The sequence below is a fragment of the Pteropus medius genome, unplaced genomic scaffold (genome assembly GCF_902729225.1).
Source record: "Pteropus medius unplaced genomic scaffold, Ma_sr-lr_union100, whole genome shotgun sequence".
In the NCBI taxonomy this organism is placed as follows: domain Eukaryota; kingdom Metazoa; phylum Chordata; class Mammalia; order Chiroptera; family Pteropodidae; genus Pteropus; species Pteropus medius.
Genome location: NW_024350325.1, coordinates 10,417,276 through 10,437,141, shown reverse-complemented (window position 1 = coordinate 10,437,141; position 19,866 = coordinate 10,417,276). Strand labels below are relative to the sequence as shown.

At 33.9% G+C, this 19,866-nt stretch overlaps 1 protein-coding gene across 1 annotated transcript in view; it reads left to right on the top strand.

The window, feature by feature from the left end:
• Positions 1-18,532, top strand: part of NEK5 (NIMA related kinase 5) — a 65,370-nt gene extending 46,838 nt beyond the window's left edge. Inside the window, 3 exon segments of the mRNA XM_039839425.1 lie at positions 9,650-9,761; positions 17,092-17,213; positions 17,216-18,532. Of these exon segments, the coding sequence (XP_039695359.1) occupies positions 9,650-9,761; positions 17,092-17,213; positions 17,216-17,358 (377 nt within the window). The 3' untranslated portion in view covers positions 17,359-18,532.
• The last annotated feature ends 1,334 nt before the right edge of the window (positions 18,533-19,866 follow it).

The window sequence follows — 19,866 nt, the reverse complement described above, 5'->3', positions numbered from 1 at the left end:
GGGTTGGTTTTTTTTTTTTGCCTCCATTTTTTAGCAAGATTATTTTTATGTTTACTTCAGGGAAATCAATCGATTTTCTAAAGTTAGAGGGAATTCATACCACAGTGGGGATTTGTCCTCTATCAGGTTTGCAAGTGTGAACTGCTACAAGAAAAGTTATTGTGACTGGCAGGTGTCAAACGGAGAGCATCTGCACAGGTGGGAGGTCTGGGACCTGGTGTTGCTGAGATGCAAGGCTGAGGCAGCAGGGAGGCATAGAGATGAACTAGATAGTAACAGAGGCTGATAAACATAAAGTTAAAGAACAGTACAAAAATATATACAACGCTAAGCATAATGCAAGAGAGTTACTTGATTATTCTGCCAGCTTGTGAAGTCCAAATTTCACAGTTTTTGCGAAAACTGTGTGAAAAGTTGAATCTTAAACAATGTACAGGATTTGACTGAGACAAGAAGAAAGGACATTTCAGGTGGGGAGGACTTGTGGATACACAGGCCTGTGTTGGTGACTGCAAAAACCAGTTTGACTAAAATCTGGGAGTAGCAGATGGGGCCAGAGTCCCCAAGTATGTGAAGTCCTTCAGTATTATGGCTTATCTCAGTTGACATAACTGCTGTTTAAAACTTAAGAGAAAGAAGGAGAGAGACAGAGAGAGAGAGAGAGCGCGAGCAAGCGAGAGAAAACATACTGCCTTTGAAGATCTCTTTCCAGGACCTTCAAACCACAAACTGCAGTTTAATTGTCTGCTTGTCTGCTCCCTTCCCTTCTGTCCTGGGTAAAAGTACTGTCTCTGAATGAGGCTTGAGGTGGCCAGAGGAATCTTTAGGCAGGTCTGGCTTGGCCTGGAAACCAAGGATTGGGGCCCCAGGCCTGTAGGAGGGCTAGTTCCCATCTTTCATGACATTGGGATGGAGACATACTTAGTGGCTGTGATGTCTCTTTTTGTGTTTGGCCCTGTGATTCTTGGTGTCGACATAAGAAACGTCCAAACCTGTAGAGAATTTTTACGAGGTTATTTGAGTTAAGATGACCACAATTGCATGGAAACAAAATCTCAATGGATTGAGAAAATGCTCCGAAGAATGGCAGTTTTGCAGCTTGTTTTACACGTGAGAATCAAAGGAGGAGATGTAAGGAAGGTTACATGAAAGCATTGGTGGTAATTAAGGGGGCGGAATAGAGTAAAACAGAAATCTCTGGGATTGTATAAAAAGTAAAAGAGAGAGAGACACATACTTCTTTTACATTGGTGGATACAGGACAGTTAATAATTAACATTTGCAGCACATAGAGATGGTATTTGGGGAGCAAGATAACAATGAGGGATTCTATGGGCTAATGCTCTGGTGGTAGGTGTGCCCTGAGGTGCCTGAAAAAGGAAATTACTCTGACACTTCAAAGGTATGCTACCTTAGATGCAAAAAGATAATAGGTAGCTCACTTAAAGTAAAGATTGACCTTTGTCAAGGAAGCTACAATTCTAGGACTTGACTACCCACCATGACTCGCTTTTAGTTAGGAATTTTTATGTTCAGACAACCCTATGTGACTACTTTCAGTCTCTGAGTTGATAAGGCCCACCATGCAGGCCTTCCCTGAGCTTTTCCGGTTTAGAATGTGTCAACTTTTTCTGTCCACATTGGAGAGAGTCATAGAAAACTCTTATTTTGATCTATCCTGCTAAATTGATTAATTCATTAACTTATTGTATTTTCACATAGATAATTTTACATTAGGCATATATGAGCAATTTGTCTAACAGGTGGGATTAGAAATAGGAACTTGCCTTCAAAGGTGGCATTCAAAGCAAAGCGCAGGTATCTTCTGTTGTAACCTACTGACATCCTCTCCCATTCCAGCTCAGCTTTGATTTTCCAGCCTCTAATTCTTTTGTTGGCCTCATCTTTCCTATCTGTGCAGCAATCTTGACTTCCCGTCCCTCATCATCTTTTCTTCCTTCAGCTCAGATAATCGTCCTAAAATAGACCAAGTCTTTTCTTAGCTTAAAATCTTGCAGAAGATCCCCCCTAACCCTCAGGATAAAGTACAGACTCTTTTCAGACTCTGAGCACTTTGAAGATCAGATGGCCCCTCCCGGCCTGGCCTGTCCCAATGCCAAAGCTGCTAGCACTTCTCCATTAGCAAGTATTCCTCCCTCAGTTCAGAATGAATGCCACCTCCCTCCCTTTGCCAAAATCCCTCCTGTAAGATTTCAGTCTAATACAAACACCCTCCATTTCTGTCATTGCTTTATTTTTTTAATTAATTTTTTTTTCTTAATTTATGTGTCATTATGTTTTATTGGCAGTTACCCTTCTCTCCTTACTTTTCCCTTATTACCAAATAGGGCTTTGCAAAGGGGTCTGGAATATAGTAGATTTTTACTAAGTGTTTTTTGAATGAATGAGTGAAAGAGCTTGCAACTTGATTAATATGCTTCTCTTTAATCCAAAAAATTCTAATAAGTCTTTAAGTTTCTCTACTGTCTTTCCTCTTTTAGCTGCCTCTGACAATTACACATTTATTCAGTCTCACACTCAAATTCATTTACATTCAAATATTTGTTAAATGCATGAAATACCAACACTTTATTATTGTATTTATCATTTAAGTGCAGGTCATAAAAAGGTGCAGTAGTGATTTTATTGTGAATGTTTAGTGATTGCTATGAACTGGGTCTCACACCACTGCCTGTGTGCCATGGATAAGGAACCACTGTTTTAGGTGATTGGGAAAATATGTGGACATGTTTCCCTTGTAATCCTCTAGGTTTGATATCCCACAAGACAATGATTCTCTGATCATAAAAAGAAAGGTCACTTTAATTTCTTGTTTAATGTCTTTCTTCCTCACTCTAAGCTTATGAGAGCATTGTCTTGCTCACCACCCCACTTTGCCTCTCAGTGAATACTTGTTATAGTTGGAGTGATCTAAAATCTGTCGTTGCCCCTGTGGCACTGAGGGGTCCTTGGTTCTTTTCGCCAATGCAGTAAAAATTACAGATCAGTGAGATTTAGGAAAAGTAAGATATATTGAAAGTCCATTTCAAGAAAGAAACAGGTTATACCAAAGAAGGCTGTAGCCTCAGGGAAGTGGGAAGGTCTGTATTATATAGTAGGGCTGTGATGGGAGGTTACAAGGGTGGTGCTAGATGATTGGCATGTGAAGTCATTTTGATTGACATTAAATACCCTTTTGCCCACTGTGTATGTGGTTACCAGAATTTCAGGCTGTTATAATTATATTCATGAACTTCTGGGCATATGCATGATATTATAATGATGGTATAATGAGGCTAAGGCACTTGTGGTCAGACCAAACCAGGGGCTAATGGCTTTTCACTCTTTTGTGCCTCAGGATATAGGGATAATTTATAGACATAAAATGGGTGTTTTAGGGAGGTTCTAAGGTAGGTCTTTGGGTGTGTCCTTTATTCCCCAGTCACTCATATCTACCTAACTACCTGACTAATAGTCTGGTATAGTACCTAGAACTTAGTAGGTGGCCATAGTCTTGGTGAATGAACATACAGCCATAGGACATTTTTACCATTACTTTTGCAAAGGCATATGCTTGCCAATATTTGTATTACTATCAAATTGGACAGGGAAATTACATTAAAAATAATTCTTACGGCTGTAAAGAGTCTATAAAATGACTTTATGCATGTGTAAATTTTAATAACTTTGCTTTTAAGAATAAGTGATTTGTCATACATTTAAGCATTATTCATATAGCCTTCATCACACAGTCTTTTTACGCGTACAGCACCTGGTCTTCCTAGGTGGTCTCCCATCCAAGTAAAGTACTAACCAAGCCCGACCCTGCTTAGCTTCCGAGATCAGATGGGATCAGGCTTGTTCAGGGTGGCCATAGACTAAACAGTCTTTTTAAAATGAGGTTTTCTCAAATGTTTAATTTGTCCTACTTTTAAAAGTTTAAAATAGCAAGACTTTCTAAAATCCTTTTGAATGAATCTTACTAGTAAAATCTATACTACTTAAATAAGGACAAGTATTTTTTTTTTTTTTACATGTACATAATTAATTCAGGGCAGTAAGTTTGTTTATAGTTTAACCACTCCAAATGAATCTTTGGTGGGAAGGTAACCTCCATTTTTCTTGTATAAGTTTTCAGGCCACATAGTTGCCTTGGTAACAGCAAAGTTGCATATCCTAATAACAGCTAATTTACATTTCTATAGTTAGCCATTCGTTCTTTCTTGTATCCTGTTAAACAAGAACAAGAACCTCCTAAAATTGTCTTTCCAAAACAGGAAAACAAAAACTATCAGATTCCCACACCAAGTGGAATACTCAGGCTACTTCTAATTAGCCAGACTACCTCATCGATGAGATATATCAGTCTACTTCATTAATTTTATGCACTTTAGGAAACAATATGGACAATGGTTTTAAATAAAACTTACGTTGATTAAAAATAGGTAAACATTTAATTACATTGTGGTGAAATTTCCACTTGCAGGTGTATACATAAATAGCCATGTAATAGTTTACAAAAAAAAAAAAAGTGCCACACTTTGCTTTTAATTCCACTTTTGGAGAAAAATTCCTATTTCAAATCCCAACGTCTTAAATAAATTTCTAATTTATGCCTAATATAACATTGTCCATGTAAAAATATAGTAAGTTCATGAATTAATTTCCTTACAACAATGGAAAGAGAGAGAGGATATACATAACCAAAATAGCACATAAATTGGGAGGTGGTAAATGTAGTTAGAATATTTTGCATTTACACATTGTTTGAGAAGTGGCAAAAGTATTAAATTACATTATATTTTAAGATGTCAAAAATGCATTTAGTAATATTTAGGGTAAATACTATATTACAGTAAAGTAATATGTAATATACAAACAGAAGAAAAAATTGAGATTATAATAAATACTTAATCCAGAAAGTAGCAGGAAAGAGAAAAAGGGACATGGGATGATGAGTCAAATAGAAAACAAATAGTAAGATGGTAGATTTAAACTCAAGTATATAAAAAATTACACTAGATGTGTGTGGATTAAAGACTCCAGTTAAAAGACAGTTTCAAATTGGATTAAAAAAAACAAGACTCAACTATATGCTGCTTTAAAATGATACTCTTTAAATATAAGTATATAGAAAGGTGGAAGGCAAATAGAAGGAAAAAATATAACATGCAAACACTAAAAGAAAATTCATTTTAAGAGGAGTAGCATAACTATAAATACTTTTTATAGTGAAAAAAGTGTCAATACATAAGAAAGATATAATGACCTTAAATTTTTATGTACCTAATAACATAATGTAAAACATATAAAGCATAAGTTGACAGATCTATAGGAGAAATAAGCAAATCCACCACATAGGCAAATGTAACATCCTTTCTCAGTACTTGATTGGACAGATAAAATCATTAAGGATGTAGAAGATTTGAACAACAGGATTAATAAACTTGACATGATTGACATATTTAGAACATTACACCCAATTGTGGCAGAAAATATCTTCCTTTCAAGTTCACACGGAACGTTTACCAGTATTTTTCAGAGGGGGACCATAAAGTTTTATTTCAGCAAATTTTCATCTCATTTAATACCCAGGCCACATTCGAATTTCCCCAGTCATCCCAAAAACGTCCTTTGCATATGATAGTCCAAAGTAGTATCCTCTCAAGGACCAATTTTTTATGTGATTAATATTTCACCTGTCTTTTAAATTAGCACAGCTCTCCCTTCCCACCCCTTTCTTCATGACAGTGATTTGTTGAAGGTATTACCATGTTGTCCTATAGAATGATCCATCTTCTAGGTCTGTCTCGTTTTTTTGTTTTACAAATAAATGTATATCTCTTATATATTTTTTGTAAAGTGAAAATTATATCTAAAGTTTGATGGTTTGAAGTTAAATGTTTTCTTGCTAAAATATATTCTAGTTGATGTTGTATACTTTATATTGCATCAGAGCAGAAGACACATGTCTTGTTAACCCACCATTAGTAAGGCTAAGACTGACCACTGATTAAAGGAGGTGCTAGACTAATAGCCTCCAGTTTACAATTATATTTTACCTCTTAAGACTAGAATGCAATCTGTGTAGAGTTACTTTGGCACTATACAAATCCCCATCAACCATTCACTTAATGGTTTTAACATCAATTAATAATTCTTGTCTGAGGCAATTATTTCCATAGTATTTGTGAAATAATATTTTTTAAATTCAATCAATATATTAAATCTGTAGATAATCAAATATAGAAATCTTTTCCTTTGTGTGTATTCTTAGGATGCTTAAAATGGCTTTCCCAGCCTGAAATCTGAAAAATATTCACTTTTATTATCTAGTCCTTTTCTGTTTTCTTTTTTCACAATTCAATCTTTAATCCTTTGGTATTTATTTTGGTATATAGTATAATGTAGAGGTGAACTTTAATTTTTTTCTCCAAATAGCCAGTTTTCCAAAACTATTTATTGACTAATAGATTTTCTTATTGGCTTTAAATTCATTTTACTATACACACACACACACACACACACACACGGATTCATTTCTAGGCTGTTCATTCTCTATTGATACATAAATGTAATTCCCTACACCTGTGTCATTATTTGATTTTTCTTTTAGGATTTTTTTTTACTATGATAGTATAAATTTCCTCTGTAAAAATGTTTAAAAGGTGTATTGTGGTAATGAAAGGGAAACAATGCCAAAAATCTAAACAGTTACATTTACATTTGGAATACATAAAGATTTTTACATCAGATTCTCTCTGTAGAATATTTCCAGGCAGCATTGAATAATGGTTAAGAATGGGTTATATACCTGGACAGATCTTGTATAATTTCTGGCTCTGATAACCAATCTTTCTTCAGTTTCTTCCTTTGTAAAATCAGAATTAAGATGGTACTAACCTCAAAGGGTTGTTCTAAATATGAAGTGAGATATTGTATATAAAATGTCTAGCAAGTTGCCTGTCCGAGTAGGTGTTTAATAAGTTACAGCTTTTAAAATAGTGGCTAAGAATACTCATTCTGATGCTCCTGATCACCATGTGATCTTTGGTGAGTCATTTAACCCTTCTGTGCCTCAGTTTCCTGAAATTCACCAATTCTGAGATGCACATTTATTTTCCTTCCCTTTTAATATTTCTGAAGCTGAGATGCAGCATGCAATTAATGGTGTTTTATAGTTACTGTAGGCCAGGCAGTAGTGCTGATATATTATTATTGTCTGGGCCCCAGTGAACATTAAAACTTGTGAAATGGGTGTTAGTGGGTAGGAATTTTTTCCTGGAGGCTTCTTTCGACCCTTAGGAACCAGGTGGTTGTAGAGTGCATGTGGAAGAGGGAGATGGCGGTAGATTATAAAAATGAGCACAGTCCTTCACTCTTCCCTGTATCCATGGCTTTTGCAGTATAACTTTGTAGCTCCTTCATCATTGAATGTTTTTTCCCCTTTCTCCTTGAATTTCAACTGGCCTATGATTTGCTTAGACCAGTAGAAAGCAGTGGAAGTGGCGGTGTGCCAAGTCTGAGTATTCAAGGAACTTCTGCTCTTTTTTGGGAGATCCCTGTCCGGCTCTCAGCTAGCTTGGATAGGCCAGCTAGAAAATGGGAGACCACATGGAACAGAGACAGTACATCTCAAGTGAGGGCATACTAGAACAGCCAGCCTCCAGCTGGCCCGGCAAGTGACTGCAGATGCATTAGTGGGCACAGCTGAAACCAGAAAAGCCAACCAGCTGAGCCCAGCCAAGTTTGCCTAACTGCAGAATTGTAACCTAAATAAATGGTTACTGTTTTAAGCCACTAAGTTATATAGTGGTTTATTATTCTGCAAAAGCTAACTAATGTAGACATACTCAGCAAAATTCCCAAAGTAGTAGTTAAAAATAGACTAGTTCTACATAACTTTAAAGCCACTTAAGAAACCAGCATTTTCAATTTTTGTAAATTCTTTTAGTTCTTTTGTGGATTCATTTAAGAAAATCTGTCTTAACAATGCATTTGATTTCAACAAGATTGAAAGCCATTCAGATGGCTCCTATCGAAAACAGAAAATAAGTGTTTATAATGATGTGGAATAGTTGAAACCCTTATGCACTGTTGGTGAGATTGTTAAAAAAGTGCAGCCATTATAGAAAACAGTATAGAGTTTCCTAAAAAAATTAAAATAGAACTGCCATGTGATCCAGCAATCCTACTTCTGGGTATATATCCAAAAGAACTGAAAACAAGATGTCAAAAAGATATTTTTGCATACTCATATTCATTGTAGCATTATTCATAATAGCCAAGATGTGGAAGAAATTTAAATGTTCATTGATGGATGAATGGATAAAGAAAATGTGGTATAAACATATAATAGAATATTATCTAGCCTTAAAAAAGAAGAAAATCCTGTCACATTCTACAACATAGATGAACTTTGAGGACATTATGCTAAGTGAAATAAGTCAATCACAAAAAGACAAATATTATACGATTCCACTTACATGAGGTATCTAAAGTAGTCAAGCTCTTAGAAACAGAAAGTACAACAGTAGTTTCCAAGGGCTAGGGGGAGGGGGAAATGAGGAATTGTTCAGTGGAAATTAAGTTTCAGTCATGTGAGATGAAAAAGTTCTAAAGATCTGTTGTACAACAACGTGCATATATTTAATAATACTGTACTGTTAAAAATTAAGTGAGTAAATGTGTTATGTACTTTTTATCACAATAAAAAACAGATATCAACAACTTAAAAAATAATTCAGAATTCCTTGATTGTCTCATAAATTGTTTTGGTATGGTCTGTTTGAAACAGGATTCATAAAGTTTGATTGATATGTAAAAAAATAAATAATTCAGAGGATTAAGATTCTGAATGTGAGGAATTTTAGTTATACCTTATCAATTTGTTTCACTTATATGTTCCTTTTTATGAATATACGAGAGTGATTTAAGATGAAAAAATATGCTCAGGACTAAGAGAGTTCTTGTAATAATTTATATTTGCAAAATATAAATTCTAAGGGTAAGAAAACATTGTATCATTTTATTGGGAACATTTCTTTGCCATTGGTTTATAAAATAAAAGTTCATTTTATAAAAAGTGAAATTTAGAGTTGTCCAGGGGACAAAATATTGTACTCTCTTCAGTCTGGATTTTTGCCCAAGAGAAAAAAATTACATTTTAAATAAAAACAATAAATCCATCCCCCCACCAAAAAAAGATAAAGTTGTGTGTGTGTGTGCTTTGAGTTTTCTCTGCAGACATTAATGATTGAGCCTAACAATGAGCTGGATACTCATTATATAGAAACAGTGAAGAATAGGGTGGTCCAATAATGTTGGCAATTCTTAAATTTTTACAATACAGATTTAAAAAAAATCTTTTATACAATCAGAATCTATCCCCAAAGTGGCAATATTTTGCCTCTTCGTCACTGATCCTTATTCTTCTCACTTCTTTTTCTTGTCTTGTGTTGCCTGTTACCTTCAGTGCAGTGCTGAGTAGTTGGGGTGTCAGTTGTCATCTTGTCTTACTCGTTTTAGTGGAGATGATTTAAAGCTTTTACCATTATGGTTGATGTTCACTACAGGATTTTTGGTACATACCTCTCATCAGATGTATATGCTGGGATGCTTTCATCTCCATCTCTCTGTCATTTAACAGTGGGAACATTAAAACAATGGTTTCCTAAAGAAGATAAGGAGAAGGTAGAAATGGCCTCTGGAACTGAGGTGGATGAGGAACAACTAGAACCAAGATCTGATGATGATGATACGTAAGTAGATCATATCCAGATGCCTAAATGAAAGTAGAAAGTTCAAATGTTGTTGTGGAGACAAAGATAGCCTCAGACACCTAGCTAAGGAGACCAGGTTTCACTATATTCATAGGTTTGTTTTGGGGCTCTCCATTCTTTTCCAGTGGCATCGTGTCCTACCTCTGCATCAGTGATGTTCTGTCTCTATTACTGTGGCTTTATCATACCTTTTGCTATCTGGTGGGACTAGTCCACACACCTTCTAGTCTCCATATCTTTTTCTTTATACTTATCTTCGCTGTTATTGCCCTTTACTCAATATACACATCTTTGCATTCTCTTATAAAGTGTCATGAAAACCTTTGTTGGGATTTTGATGAGAATAACATTACATTTGTTGATTAACTTATGAGAATTGACATCTTTGTGATTATAAATCTTAACACCCATGAATATCGTATAGCTTTCCACTGTTATATCTTTTCTAATATTCTTCAGTATTTTTGTTGTGTTTTTCATAGTATAGGTTCCACTTAATTTTTTTGTTGTTGCTGTTGCCATTATTAATGGGGTCATTTTTCTCCTACTGTGTTTTCAACTTGGTAACTGCTAGTGTGTAGAACACTATTGATGCTGTATCCTATGTAACCTTACTGAAATCTCTTATTCTGAAGTTTGGAGTCCTTTGAATTTTGAAAATTTTATTATAATTTACTTTAAAAATACGTAATATATTCATATGGTTCCAAATTCAAAAGGTATACTTTTTTCATAGTTTTCCTGCTGTCTCTTTATCTCAGCCACATAATTCTTCTCCCAAAAGTCAACCAATCTAATCTGCTTCTTGTGCATACTTCTGAGGAATTCCATTAAAATGCAAGCAAATATGTATATATTGTGTATGTGTGTGTTCTTTTTATTTTTTATAGAAACAGTTTCAGAGTGTATATACTATTGTGAAACTTTCTTTTCTCCTTAGAAGTGGATTTTGAATACATATCATCATATACAAATAGTGTGTGTGTGTGTGTGTGTATATACATATATGTATATACATATACATATATATAGTTTAAATTCTCAGAATAGCAAAGTATTGAGTCAAAGAATATGTACATTTGTAATTGATATTGTCCAGTTGTCCTTCACAGAGGTGACACCAATGAACTTCCACCAACAGTATATGGAAGTGCCTGTTTACCCACACATTTTTTTGCTCAGTGTGTTACCAAACTTCTGGATCATTACACAATTGATAGGTAAAAAAAAATGACTTTTCAGGCCAGTTTTAATTAGGTCTTCTTTTATAAGTGAGGTTATCTTTGCACATGCTTAAGACCCATCTTTATTTCCTCCCATGGGAACAACTTATTAAATGGCCTTAGCCATTTAAAAAATTTAGGCTATTAACATTGTATTGATTTGGGGAGCTCTTTCTACTTTAGAGAAATTAGTCTTTTATCTGTAATATAATTCAAGAATATTTTCCCCAGTTTTTTGTTTGCCTTTTGATTTTATTTATAGTGGCTTGTGCCATGTAGGAATTTCTTATTTTTATGTAATTAGATTTACCAATTGTTTCATAAAATGTGATATCAGGATTTTAAAAGAACTTTTATGATTTAATTTTCTATTTAGTTAAATATTTTATTCATCTGAAGTTTTACTCATATTACACTGGAAAGTGTGACTCCTACTTTTTATTTCCCCAAATAAGTCCTTACTATTCTAGCACTATTTATTGAAAATCTTATTTTTTTCTACGAATTTGAAATGCCGCTTTTATGATATACTACATTTTTATATGTATCTCTATCCAATTTCTATTCTTTATAGTCTAATTATTCTATTATAAACATATTTATATTATAAATTATTATTTTGGGAGTCTGGTTCCCCTAAATACTTTTGTTTTTCAGAATTTGCTTATTTAGTTTTGTTTATTAATGTTTTTATATGAACATTAGAATTAACCTGTCTAGCAAATAAAAGAGAGAAAGAAGGAAGGAAGGGAGGGAGGGAGGGAGGAAAGAGAGAAGGGAGGAGGGTGAGAAAAAAGGAACGAGGAAAGAAGCACTTCTTCTCAGCCTACTTCCTGCTTGTAGGATTTTGAGTCCAGCAGCCTCTTTTCTATTTAGCTCTGTCTCTGTCCTTTGGTCCAACCTGTTATATGTTTCTTCTGTGTATTTTTTTTTTTGTCTTTTTTTCCTAAAAAAATCTTGTAGGTCACTAGACAAAAACCAGACTCAAATCTTTTCGAGATAAGCCATTCTCAGTCTTGGGCTTTGGACTATTGAAGGACAACACCCTTAAAGCTTTCTGGACACCTTATTGTTTGAGAATAATTTTGAGATTCATTCATGTTGTTACATGTATTGATAGTTCATTGTTTTTTTGCTAAGTAGTATTCCATTTTAAGGATATACCACAATTGGATTTATACATTTACCTGTTGATGGACACTTAGGTTGTTTCTAGTTTTGGGCTATTATAAATAAAGCTGTTACGAATATTTACGTACCCATCTTTGTATAGACATTTCTCTTGAGTAAATATCTAAGAATAAAATGATTAGGTGAATGTTTAACTTTTTAAGAATTTGCCAAACTGTTTTCCAAAGTGGTGGTACATTCCCATGAACAGTGTATAAGAGTTCTAGTTGCTCTACTTTATCAACATTTGGTATGGTCAGTTTAAATGTTTTAAACTAATTTAATGGGTGTGTATGTACTGGGAGTCCTATTGTTATTTAGTACAGCGTCAATTTTATGACTGTTACATATGTACTTAAAAAAAAGTTCATGTTTTTACTATTTTGGGGTTATATATGTTCTATATGATTATCTATTATATCAAGCTTAAAATATTTTTTGTTAAGCATTTTATAGCCTTTTTTTTGCTTCCTGTTAGAGGTACATTAAAATCTTCAACTTTTGTCTCTATTAATGCTATTTGCCTTTTGTTTTATTTGATACTGATATTGCTATTCCCATTTTTAAACTTTTAAAATTTAATATTTTAATATTTTTATGACATATTTTTCTGTTCTTTTATTTTCATTATTTCTGTGTAGTTTCATTATGTTTCTTATAAAGTGCTTATAGCTGGTAGATATGCTCTTTGTCATGTGATAATCTCTGTTTTTAATTAGTTTAATTGAATAAAATTTATTATGATTATCAGTGTAGTTAGGCTTTAATATAAGTTTTAAGTTGGTTTTCTGTATACCTTCATTTCTCATTTCCTTTTCCTCCTCCTTTTCCAGCCGTTTGTTAGGTTGACAAACTTTTCAATATTATTTTGTTTCCTCTACACTAGTTTTGAAGATACAGATTATATTTCTATTCTTTGAATAGTTCTCTTTTATACATTACCTACAAATTCATCTAACAAATTCCAAAGTTGCTCAGTATTACGTTCTTCCTCCCAAGTGGTTATGTTTAAATAACTACCAAAACCTTTCCATCCTGATATTGTTATCTAGAGTTATAATTTTACTTAAAAACTTTTTTTCATTGTGGAAAATTTCAAACATAGTAAAAGTACAGAGACTAGCATAATGAACTCTCATGTATCCATCATTTAGCTTTAACAATGATCAACATTATTCTTTACTCCCCCACAACCCCTACACATTTTTTTTTTGTAAGTTTGGAAAATTCTAAGTTTTAGACATCAAATCATTTAATCCAATTTTAGCTTTTTTGAAATAAAAATATTATATATATTTAAAACATACATAGAAATCTGTATCATTTTCAAAAATACATGTTTAATCTCAAATTTAATTTAATTTGCCAGTGTAGTTTATCATTTTCTGAACTTGGCATGGTTTTTATCTAATCCATCTTTTCCTTCTGTTTTCAGTTTTCTTCTTGTCAGTTTATATCTTTTAATAATTCTTTAAGAAAGGTCAGAGAGTGGTATACTCTCTTATTGTTTACACACCTAAAATTGTTTTTATTTTACCTTCAATCTTTAGCAGTAATTTAGCTGGGCAAACAATTTTAGGTTGACAATTATTTTTCTCCTGGTTTCTGTTACTGTTGATGAGGAATCTGCTTTTACCTAATTGTTTTTCTTTTAGAAATATGCTAACTTTCTTCCTAGTACTTTCATAATTCTCTTCTTATCTTTAGGTTCTTATATTTAATGGCGATATGTCTAGGTCTGGATTTGTCATTTTTTCTGCTTGGTTCACTTTATTCTGAGAACTTTATTTCTGACTTTCTTTAGGCCTGGAAAATTTTTACCTACTGTTTCTCCAAATACTGTTTTTCTAATTCTCTCCACTTTTGTCCCCCAATTAGATATACTTTGGAGCTTCTCAGTCTGTCCCCAATAATATCTAAGTGTATTTTCATATTTTTTATTCTTCTCTTTGTTCCATTTTAGGTGAATTTTTGAATACTGTTTTCCAAAGCTATCTGTGTATCTATTAAGTTTTTAATATGAGTTATTATCTATTTCATGTCTAAGATTTATAATTTTTATATTTACGTGGTCTTGCTTCATTATTGCATATTTAGTTCCCTTAATTTAAAAACATTTTAAAAGGATACTGTGCTTTAATTTATCTCTTTGAGCATACTTACTTTAAGAGCTTTTTCAAAATCCTCTTCCCTTGCTGTAATCTATTGAAAGTCAGACCCCCATACAAGGGCTTGTAAATGAATAAATAAACAAACAACTAAATAAGAATGAAAAAAATCCTCCATAAAAATAATTTCACCTGGAGTTAGTTCATGGTCCAATTTTTTTGTTGTTCTTGCCCATCTTTCTTACCATTAGATTTATTCATGTGTCATGGGACTCTATGTGCTCAAAATGTGCTTGCAGGCACATTTTGTTTTGGAGGGGTTTTTTTCCTTTAAAAATTTTCTTTTTTCTCTTCCTATCTCTGTGTACCTTCTACATATTGAATAGTGTTTTGTTTTCTTCAGTGGGTTCCCCTCCGTTCTTGCTAGCTGGAACCCTTGAAGAACCACACATCTAGGAGTGGTCTAGAAAAAATCCCAGTAATGTGGCTTGTCTGTTTTGGTCCAGGCTGTGGTAGAAAAATTCTTCCTGATAATTTATAACTGTGGATTTGCCTTCATTCAGGTTTGGAGTTTGAATTTACAATACTTGGATGGTCTGGAAACATGTATGTTGAGAAATTAACATTAAAGTTCACAGTAAGGGATCAAAATACTCTGAGATGCCCAGAAGTAAATATAAAACACACGGGAGAGCTATAATTTCAGTCCAGGTGACTTGAGTTTTCTCACTAAAGCACTGATAAAGATGACTCAATTAAAAATTTAAAAAAAGAATCCACTATGAGAGATAGTAAACACATCAAATGGCTGAATTAGACTATAAGAACTTCAGCTAATATAATTATCTTATGATTATATAATATTTGTATAATAATTAATATTGTATATTTAATTAAAATAAAAATCAAAACATAAGAAAAAAGATTCATCAAATAAGAACAGAAAGATTTAATAACTAACCAAATAGAACTTCTAGAAGTGAAAAACAGTACCAAAATAAATTAAAATTTGACCGATAGTTTAAAAAACAGAATATGTATAATTAATGAAGAAATTAGTAACTGGAAGATAGAGCTGAGAAAAAATGTAGAAAACTGTGAAAGAGGAGTTAAGAGGCATGGGGGTCCAATAGATATCTAAAAAGAATTCCAGAAGGAGAGAATAAGGGAAAAGCAATATTCAAAGCAATTATAGCTGTGAAATTTTTATAATTATTGAAAGGCACCAATCATGATATCTGGGAAATAAAAAACAGCCAAGCAGGAACAATAAAAAGAAATTCACACTGAGACACATCATTGTTTAAATTGTAGAGGAATGAGGAAAAAGAGATTTGTGTAAGCATATACCGCAGTGATGATAGCTTAACAAATGGAAGCTGTAGTTTGTGGTTCACACAAATTTATGATCTCCAATTTTAGTGGGGGCCTCTGTCATATCTAGTAATCCTATGACTGCTCAGCTTCTTCCAAACCCTCAGCCCTGCCCACTCACTGCATTCACCTTGCTGTCATCATGTGACTCTTCTTCCTACTTCACAAACAGTATGTGGTTTGTAGGTGGAATCATTTTGATTGTCTAGTTGCGTAACTTCTCTATGTCCACATAAGTCCTTATCTGCTTCCTGGCACATACTTTTTATTCAGGTCCAAAGCCTTCACAGGTAATTCCCTTAGCTCTACATTTCTATATTTTGGCCCTTCCTCCTTTAGGTGAAAAACTATTTCCCTTTCTGCTGAAAGCCACCCTTGCTCTAAATCTTAGCCTTTTCTCAGTTACCTTATTCCTACCAATTAATCTACCTTTTCCCTATATTTTCAATGTCTATTACCTACTTTCTCTCAGCATGTAAACATGCCCAAATCTTTCCCATCTTGAAACACACACACACACACCCCAACCACACACCCTCCCCAGCTCCCCACTCCCACATTCTCGAGATAACAGTGTCCTTTCAGAGCTAGGCTCCTCTCAGAGCAGTTTAAGCTCATTGTTCCCACTTTTCTACCTCCTGTTGTTCTCTTGATCCACAGTATGATGCCTCCTGCAAGCACTCTGAAATACTCTTGTAGAAGTCATCTATTATCTTGAAATTACCAAGTCTGATTGTGATTTCTCAGTCCTTATCTTATTTGGCTACTCTCTCTTTCCGGAGATTCTCAGCTCCCTTGGCTTCCATCATAAACATTCTTTGTTCTTACCAGTTCTTCGTCAGTTTCTTTCACTTGCCACTTAAATATTAGTGATCTTTGAGATGGTTTTCTTGGTCTCTTCCCTTCTTCCCTTCTAAAAGTATCAGTTTTTCAGTCTTAGATATAATTTCAATTCCTACTCCTACTAATCAGTAGCTGTGAGACCTTGGGCACTTTTTTTAACCTCTCTGAACCAAGATTCTTTAAAATTGATGATGCTAATGTCTACCTCAAATTTTGTGAGTATTAGATGAAATATAGTATGTGTAAAGTGCTCTAGGGCAGTGACTGGTATATAGTAAGGGTTCAATATATTACATATTATTTTTCCTTTTTTCTCTTTCCTCTTCTTTTAAACACAAGAGAAGGTGGGTATTGATAAATATAATAAAGGTTGTTGAACACAAGTCCAACTAAACAGAATATCGATTCTTTCAACATTAGTTATCATTCATAGAAAAACCAGATTGATATACTAAATAATTTATTACCTGGGTAAAAATGCAACTTTCATGTTGTTCAAGTGAAAATGGGGCATGAAAAGGGAAACTAATTTTTATATATATTCATGTGTTTTGATATCATTAAGTTGAATTTCAGTGTTTATTATTTCAGAAATTTTGAAGAATCTGAAGATGAGTTGAGAAACGAAGTAGTGGAATCCCTAGAAAAACTCACTGCTTCCAGAGAGGAGGAAAAAAGAGAAGAGGCCACCGGTTCCTCTAAGGACAATGAAAAGTTAGGAGAAGGGGAATAAATATGCATAAATGTGCAGAATTTAATGAAGATTTGGAGAGCATTTCTACTCCATCTAATGACAAATTTTTTATTGTTAATGAACACCAAGGAACATCAACAACCAGTCAAAATATACAAGTGTGATTATTGTACATTTTCTTAAGCAGTAAGTTAGTGTCTATTAACTACAGTATCTGTTTGGATACAAGTAAAAATACATTTATTGTAGGGTTTTTCCAGTAATCCCAAGGATTTATTACTTTTTCTCTCTAAATTTAGACATTGGAACTATTGAGTGTAGAAATTAATATTTTACTTTAAGAATCTTTCAGATAATATATGTGGTAGTCAGAATAATGTGATCCCCCTTTCCCTAAATGTGAATATATAATGTTACATGGCCAAGGGGAATTAAAGTTCCAGATGGAATTAAGGGTGCTAATCAGCTGACCTTAAAATAGAAGGGTTATCTTGGATTATCCATTTGGGCCCAGTAATAATCACAGGACTCTTTAAGAGTTAAAAAAGGAGGCAGAAGAGAGGATCAGAGAGAATGGTACTGTGAGGAGGAGTTGGCCTGATGCTGCTGGCTTTGAAGATGGAGCGAAGGGACAAAAGCCAAAGCATGCAGCCGGCCTCTGGGCAAGGCAAGGGGAAGTGTTCCCTGCTGATACCTTGATTTTCACCTAGCGAAATCTACTTTAGACTTCTGACCTACAGAACTCTAAGATAATAAATACGTGTTGTTTTAACTTAGTTTGTGGTAATTTATTAAGACAGTGATCAAAAACTAATACAAACTCATTCATTTAAAAATAATGAATCTTCCATTTTGTAAAACCGTTATTTTGAAATTTCTTGTTATATTAAAAACACTCGCTTTTTGCACCTGATGTTGACATGGGAGTAAGGCATTTGAACAAGGAAAGGAACAAGGCATGCCCTTAATTATATACCAAATAATTATTTTATTATGTTTTATTGAATTATTTTCTGATAGTTTCAAATGTATAAACTAGTATGATGGTCTTTTTATATATAGCGCTTAGCACAGCGCCAGAAATGTTTCTTGAATGAATAAATAAATGCTAATACAATTTCCTCGTGAAGACTGTAAGATCTTTGAGTCAGAAAACCAGGCTTTCTTGTACTGATTATAACAATCCCAGTGTTGAACATGTGACTGGAGCTTAATAGATTTATCTGCTGCTATGGACAGGGTTGTTCTAAATGGTAGAATTCTGCCTGAAATATCTACTCTGTAAGAAAAATAAAACTAAAATTGCACATTGATACAATGCCAAACTAAGAAAACAAAGCCAAGGATGGGTTGGTCAGATTATTTCTAAGGTCTGCTTGGTATTTGCGTTTGGTATAATTTTAACTGTGGAGGATGCAGGTATCAGGATTCCTCTAACTGTGGAATGCGTCCAGTAATTTATGCCTTTATTTTCCTGGTGATGTTTGAGGGACTGTTCTTTCACTTTGGTGTATAGAGTTACATTCTGCTCTTTTAGGGAGAGCGCTCACTATGGTCACATCATGAAACTGGGACTATTTAAAAATTTCTCACCATTGTATTAATTTAAACTTATGTAACACATGACCTTGAGGGATTGGAGCATCATTAGTTCTACAACAGTTTTAGTGGTCAGTATATATATATTTAATTTACTTTCAGGACATTATCTGTTTCAGACATATCGTCTATGCTGGTGTCTTCATGCAATCCTCATTCTGAACAGTATTTGAAAGCATGGGAAATGCAGGACGATTCTTAAAACTCCCAAAGTACCAAAGACCAGTCAAGAGTATACAAGGAAAAAAAAAAAAAAGGAATGACTGTTTAAGGTCAACGTTTAAGGATAAGTGTATCAGGTTTGCTCCAAAGACAGAATGACTGGCCAAAATCTCCTTTAGGCAATAGACACCATTTAAGCCTTATCAATCATTCTAAAATTTTGAGTTCTTAGTTGTAAATTAGAAAGTATTCATTGTGGTAAGTATACACATCTGCAAGGTTTTTCACGCTGCTTCAGCCCCGAATACCCATCTTACACACACCATTACCTAAATTATATTCTAGAGGCACAGTTCTGATTACTTTTCTCTGGTTTTAGGCTTGGCTGCATCTGTTAAATTGAAACTGTTGATCAGAATTGTATGTGATTTTTGAATAAATTTTATTAGAAAAATCATGCATCTTTAACTATGTATGATAGCTATCACGGTGATCATTCTTTAAATGGTACCAATAGGTGTACCAAACCTTAATTTCCCTTCTAAATGCCTTGTACTATTGACATATGGTCCAAGTGTGCCCAGAACACTAGAGCATTGAAAATGATGCTTCTCCGAAGCCAAGAATGGCCTTAGATTTAGGACGGGGAAAGAGCAAAAAGAGTGAGCAGAGGAACAGTGGGAGAGGTAGGGTCAATTACAGGGGCATAATTGATTCCAGTATTTGCATAACTTCTTGTGGTTTAATGCAATTGTGGGGGAGGAAGAAACTTTAGCCTTCTTTTGCTGGTCTAATAATTAAATCTACACGAGACAGATTAACAAGAGAAAATAACCAAATTTAATTATATACATATGTATGGGAACCCCACATGCAGGAGAGTCAGAGACCCCACATACATGAGGTTAAGA